Consider the following 6742-nt stretch of genomic DNA (forward strand, 5'->3'; position numbering starts at 1 on the left):
TAGCGGACGGCGAGTGATTTCTTTCTTCGTATGTCGCTTTGACTCATAATAGGGTAGTCTAATATTTATATAGGGGTGGCTTTCAGATGTATGGGTAAAGTCTGATAGGTATATCTTATAGATATCATTTTGTTGTATGGTAGTTAGTTCTTTGATATGTTATGGCTAGTTTCTACATTTTAGTTATGTACTTATTTAATGGTATATAGGTGTCGGCGCACCTCAGCGAGCAACCGCGATGGCGACCGAAGGGAGTGCTGCGGAGGCCGGGGCGGGGGCTGCCCCGGCTGGCGAGCCCGCGGCCGCGCTCCCTTCACTTCTCTCCGCGACGCGCTTGACCACGGGCACTTACCTGTATTCTTGTTGATATTGTAATTTTAACGGCATTAAAAGCCTATGTAATACAGTCCGCACAACGTTTTATTTATGAAGTCCCGTTAGGGCTCCTACAGTTTGGTCCTTCGCTATAAATTAACGCCAGTCGTGTCGTTAAAATTCGTCGATTCCGCATCGTCATTTTCAACGGTCAACGGTCAACGGTCATCGCCGATGCCGCGTGGAACTTCAACGTGGCCACCGAACACGAAGACAAAGAAGTCGTACTCGTGCAGCGTGCTTCGCCTTATAAGGAGCTGAAGTCATTTACTGGGAGTATAAACTACTTATTTGAGTGAGTCGTTCCAATTTAGTTATTTTTTTCCAATTTTTTCTTGGTGAATAATCGTTTTTTCCCATTTATTTCGTTGAGCAAGTACATTTCCCCCTTCACAAGTGATTTATTGTCAATAGTGCTTTAACGCAGTGTTTATTTCGACGCTTCTTCATAATTGCATAATTTGTAGTAACACTTGTGCGCGCACGCCACTCACGCCACACAGGTGTTAACGTAACCTTGACCGATCTCAGTAATTAGAACCGGTCCCTTTTGTTTGCGCGCAGCTGTTTTTTCTATAAGAAGCTCATTAGTGGTATCTATCGCCTTACTGCAGTTAAACACGTGGGTTTTTTGCTTTGTTAATTGCACTTCAAAATGGCAGACGCTTTAAAGACTTTACTTAGAAAACGTAGTTCATTAAAATCAAAGCTTACGATTTACAGCAACTATCTAAATTTAGTTAAAAGTAGTGCACATATATCTGAGATGCAACGATTAGACCTGCAGGAACGTTTTAATAAGTTCGATTCCTTACATAGCCAATTTGATGAATTGCAGACAGAAATCGAAATGCTTGCCGATGATGCTGAGACTGCGTTCGTGGAGCGTGAGGAGTTTGACCGCCAGTTCTTCAATCTGGTGGCACTCACGCGCAGCCTGCTTGGTTCTTCGGTCAACGGTGCTGGTTCTGAGGCGGGCTTCAAAGATGCTGACTCAGGTGCACATGTTTCTAATAGCTTTGTTCGTTTGCCAAAAATTGATTTGCCTCACTTTGACGGGAACTACCAATGCTGGCTCGAGTTTCGGGACACGTTTACGTCATTGATTCACAATAACGCTAGCATAAGCTACATAAATAAGTTCCATTACTTGCGTGCTTCTTTACAAGGTACTGCAGCCTCTTTAATTAAAAATATAGAATTTAGTAGTGATCATTATAAGATTGCTTGGGACTTGTTGTGTGAGCGGTATAACAATGAGTACCTGCTTGTGGCCAATCATTTGCAAGCTTTATTCTTTGATGTTAAGTCAATAAATAAGGAGTCTAGTGTTTCCATTAGAAATCTTGTTGACGTCATTAATAAAAATATTCGGGCACTAGCAAATTTAAAAAGGCCTACTCAGCATTGGGATGACATCATCATTTTTGTCATGGTCAAAAAGCTAGATTTAATCACAAGTCGTGAATGGGAGGAATACAGGAATAACAACATAGTAGGTTATCCAACAACTACTCAATTTTGTTCTTTTCTAAACAGGAAAGCAGACTGGTTGGAATCTGTGGAATGTAACTTTCAGGATAGTAATATTGTGGCCTTGAACAGTAACACTAATTTATATAAACATAATAATAATTCATCTAAACAAAAACACTCAAATAAATCAAATAATAATTCTCATAAAAACAATAATAAATGTCCACTTTGCTCCCAAGTACATACTTTATATAAATGTGAATCTTTTAGAAGCTTATCTATAGAAAATCGCATACAAAAGGCAAAAGACTTAACTGTTTGTCTCAATTGCTTACGTATTGGGCATTCTGCTAATAACTGTAAGTTTTCAAATTGCAGATACTGCAAACTTAAGCACAATACGCTTTTGCATTTAGAAGCTAGTGAACCCAAACCACTTTCTAATCCTCTGCCTTCTGCACTTCTTTCTGTATCGCCAACTACTTCAGATGTTGCGCTTTCAGCTAATTCTATGCAGCTTGCTACTTCTTCGCATGTTTTCCTGTCCACAGCTTTGGCGAAAGTGACCAGTGCGACGGGTAAGAAGTTTACTGCGCGCCTACTGCTGGACAACGGCAGTACGGCCAACTTTATCACGCAGAGTTTAGCGGAGAAACTGGGTTTGTCACAACGCGGTATGAGCACCAAGGTAACGGGTATTAACAATCATGTTTCCACCAGTACACAGTCTTGTCACCTTTCTATAGAGTCTTTATGCTGTGCCTTTACTGTAGACATCGATTGCCACGTTCTACCTGAGATCACAAAGGTCCTACCATCTTCGTTTGTAAATGTTAAACATTTATCCATACCTTCAGGCCTTACATTGGCAGACCCGAACTTTAACGTTCCGTCGGCTGTCGACATTCTAGTAGGGGCTGAAGTATTTTGGAATGTCATAGGGTCAAACACGATAGACTTAGGAAAAAATCTACCTAAATTGTGCGAAACTAAATTTGGATGGCTTGTATCTGGTAGTATTTCGCATCAATCTAGTTTTCTTTCCTCTGCGTCTACTCACTTTTGCCATCATTCCAGCGTCACTCCCGACTTAACTCAATTTTGGGAGCTTGACCAAGTCTCATCTAAGCATTCGCTCTCTCTTGAAGAGAGAATGTGTGAACAACATTTTGCAGAAACCACCGTCCGTAATAGTGATGGCGCGTTTGTTGTTAAAATGCCTTTTAAGGAAGATCCAAGCTCGCTAGGACATTCTTATGTTAATGCTAGGAATCGTTTCCTTTCCCTTGAGCGGCGATTTAAGCATGATCCTTCCTTTCACAGTAAATATAATGATTTCTTGCGTGAGTACGAGCGCTTAGGTCATATGACATTAGACACGGGCTGTACTCCTTCACCTGAAAATTCCAAGACAAAATATTTCATTCCACATCATGGAGTCATTAGGGATTCTAGCACCACTACTAAACTACGCGTAGTCTTCGACGCATCAGCCCCTACAAGTACGGGAGTGTCGCTTAACGACATTCAGATGGTCGGTCCGGTAGTGCAAGACGATCTGTTTTCCATTTTAACACGTTTTCGTCAGCACAAGTACGTGGTCTCAGGTGACGTAGAGAAGATGTATAGAGGTATCCAGCTCAGTCCAGACCAGCGCTCTCTTCAAAAAATTGTTTTTCGTTTTGATCCATCAGAACCTCTCAGATCTTACACATTAAATACAGTGACCTACGGTACTGCGTCTGCTCCTTATTTAGCCACCAAATGTTTGGTAAGTTTGGCCGATAACATTGAGGATAATCGGGTAAAGAGAGCCATACAGCGCGACTTCTACGTCGACGATTATTTAAGTGGCGGGAGCACCATATCTGACACTGTAGATATAACAAAAGCAGTAAGATCAGTTCTTTCATCGGCTAAATTTAACTTACGCAAATGGCGTTCAAATAACGTAGAAATTTTAAAACAAATTAATTCAGAAGTAGTAAATAACAATGATAATAACACTCTTCAATTTTCTGAGCATGGTCTCAACCCAGCTCAATCTAAAACCCTAGGGCTTAATTGGGTTTGTGACTCTGATTCACTCACTTACACAATAAATATAACGTCTGCTAATAAAGTCACTAAACGTCACATCCTCTCTGTTATCAGTCAGATTTTCGACCCACTGGGCCTCGTAGGTCCGTGCGTTGTCGAGGCGAAAATACTAATGCAGCGTCTTTGGCTGAATAAATACGACTGGGATGATGCAGTATCGCTCGAGGTAAGGGACGCTTGGTCTTTGTTTGAGAGCACAATAACGGCGTTAAATTATTTAAAGATTCCTCGTTGCGTTTTGCATGAAGACTCCATTGCACACGAAGTACATGTTTTTACCGACGCATCCGAAAAGGCATACGGCGCTTGTGTGTACATTCGGTCATGTAATAGTGTTGGAGCCACAGGTGTACAACTTCTAGTTTCCAGAAACCGTGTTGCGCCCATTAAACCTACTACCATCCCGAGGCTTGAACTTTGTGGAGCGTTGTTGGGTGCAAGGCTGTGTACTAGGGTTCAGGAATCTCTCACCATCCCCATTTCCAAGTGTAGATTCTGGTGTGACTCCACTATAGTTTTGGGTTGGCTCTCTACTCCTTCTAACCAGTTAAAACCTTTTGTTAGAAATAGAGTAAATGAGATACAAGAGAGCACATGTGGTCATACCTGGAGCTACGTACCGTCGAAGGACAACCCGGCTGATCTTGTTTCTCGTGGTCTCCGGGCCGATATTATTAAGGAAACACCTCTGTGGTGGTCCGGACCTTCTTTTTTATTACATAATGAAAGTGAATGGCCCACAATGCCAAACACTGAGAAGCATGATTTGCCGGAAGTAGTGACTCATTTTAATATTAATAGTAACGATCATTCACATAATGTTCATCACACAGACGTAACCTCTCATTCATCTTTCATTCATAACTTGCTATTAAAGTATTCTAGCCTAACTAAAATTCAAAGAATATTTACATATATACAAAGGTTTATTTACAATTTAAAACACAAAAACAAGTTGTGTGGCAATCTTTCATTGTTAGAACTAGAAAATTCATTAAATGCAATTATTAAATTCTCACAGCAACAAATGTTCCCTGAAGAATATAAACTTTTAAAAATCAAACAAAAATTGCCACGCAAAAGTAGATTACTTCCTTTGACGCCTTTCATTGATAATCACGGACTTATTCGCGTAGGCGGGAGGCTTGATAACTCCCCCTATGACTTCAACGTGAGGCACCCCATTCTTTTATGCAGTAAGCACATTCTTACCAAACTTATTTTTCAAATGCAACATTTAAAGCTTGCTCATGCTGGTCCACAGCTGTTACTGTCGCACATTCGACAATCTTATTGGCCGCTAGGTGGTAGAAGCTTGTCTAGATTTATTGTGAGTAAATGTCTTAAATGTTACAGGCATAAAGCTCAAAATGTGCAGCCTGTGATGGGTCAACTACCATCATCTAGAACTAATTTTGAGTTTCCTTTTTTAAATTCTTATGTTGACTATGCCGGGCCTGTATTGATAGCCGACCGCAAAGGACGTGGTTGCAAACTAACAAAGGCCTACATGTGCATCTTTGTTTGTTCGGCAGTAAAAGCAGTACATTTGGAGCTCGTCACAGACCTCACCACGGAGGCTTACATGGCCGCTCTAAATCGTTTCGTGGCGCGTCGAGGCAAGCCCCGAAGCATCACGTCCGATAACGGGACTAACTTCGTAGGCGCGTCTAATGAAATGACCAAATTTCTTAACGCATCAAATGTTGCATCGGAAATGGCGCAGGAGGGAATCGAATTTATTTTCACGCCTGCATACAGCCCTCATTTTAATTCACTTGCTGAAGCTGCTGTTAAATCTTGTAAGCACCACCTGAAAAGATTGCTTAGTCTTACACACTTCACTTTTGAGGAACTGTCGACTTGTCTCACTCACATAGAGGCAGTGTTGAATTCACGCCCTCTTACACCTCTTTCTTCGGACCCTAACGATTATTCAGCACTCACACCATCTCATTTCCTAATTGGACGACCGCTCTTATCTGTACCATGCTCTCAGGTGACTGATGCCAACATCACGAGCCTGGATCGCTGGAAGAGGATCCAGTACATCAGACAGCACTTCTGGGGACGCTTCCATAATGAGTACACTTCTCTGCTGCAGGCCAAGTCAAAGTGGTTAAATTCCAGAGGCGAAGTGACACCAGGGTCCTTAGTCCTGATCAAGGACAAGACGACGCCACCGCTGCTCTGGTCCCTGGGTCGGGTCACTAAGACCTATCCCGGCGTCGACGGAGTCACGCGGGTGGCTGAGCTGAAGACGAGGAGGGGCACCATTCGTCGTGCCTTCAACTGCATCTGCCCGCTCCCTATCGAAGACTTTTGAAGAGCATCCTTCAACCCGGGGAGTATGTCGGCGCACCTCAGCGAGCAACCGCGATGGCGACCGAAGGGAGTGCTGCGGAGGCCGGGGCGGGGGCTGCCCCGGCTGGCGAGCCCGCGGCCGCGCTCCCTTCACTTCTCTCCGCGACGCGCTTGACCACGGGCACTTACCTGTATTCTTGTTGATATTGTAATTTTAACGGCATTAAAAGCCTATGTAATACAGTCCGCACAACGTTTTATTTATGAAGTCCCGTTAGGGCTCCTACAGTTTGCTCGCCAGCCGGGGCAGCCCCCGCCCCGGCCTCCGCAGCACTCCCTTCGGTCGCCATCGCGGTTGCTCGCTGAGGTGCGCCGACAATAGGTATTTTATTATTTTTTCTCAATTTTCTTTTTTATTCTGTGTGGGGCGAAAAAAAGTTTGATGATGATAATTGACTACGGTTACAATTGTGTCTTTCAAGAGTTG

At 43.0% G+C, this 6742-nt stretch overlaps 1 protein-coding gene across 2 annotated transcripts; it reads left to right on the top strand.

Moving 5' to 3' along the window:
• The first annotated feature begins 214 nt into the window (after positions 1 to 214).
• On the top strand, positions 215 to 6501 carry LOC124639547. 2 transcript variants are annotated; one of them, XM_047176967.1, is made up of 2 exons: positions 215 to 2539; positions 6056 to 6501. In XM_047176967.1, the coding sequence occupies exons 1-2, from the start codon at positions 1031 to 1033 to the stop codon at positions 6275 to 6277; spliced, it is 1731 nt and encodes a 576-aa protein (XP_047032923.1). In that variant the 5' UTR covers positions 215 to 1030; the 3' UTR covers positions 6278 to 6501. The 2 variants fall into 2 exon arrangements, with proteins under 2 accessions (XP_047032923.1, XP_047032924.1); XM_047176968.1 differs by lacking the exon at positions 215 to 2539 and adding an exon at positions 2546 to 4117.
• The last annotated feature ends 241 nt before the right edge of the window (positions 6502 to 6742 follow it).

The sequence above is a fragment of the Helicoverpa zea genome, chromosome 19 (assembly GCF_022581195.2).
Source record: "Helicoverpa zea isolate HzStark_Cry1AcR chromosome 19, ilHelZeax1.1, whole genome shotgun sequence".
In the NCBI taxonomy this organism is placed as follows: Eukaryota; Metazoa; Arthropoda; class Insecta; order Lepidoptera; family Noctuidae; genus Helicoverpa; species Helicoverpa zea.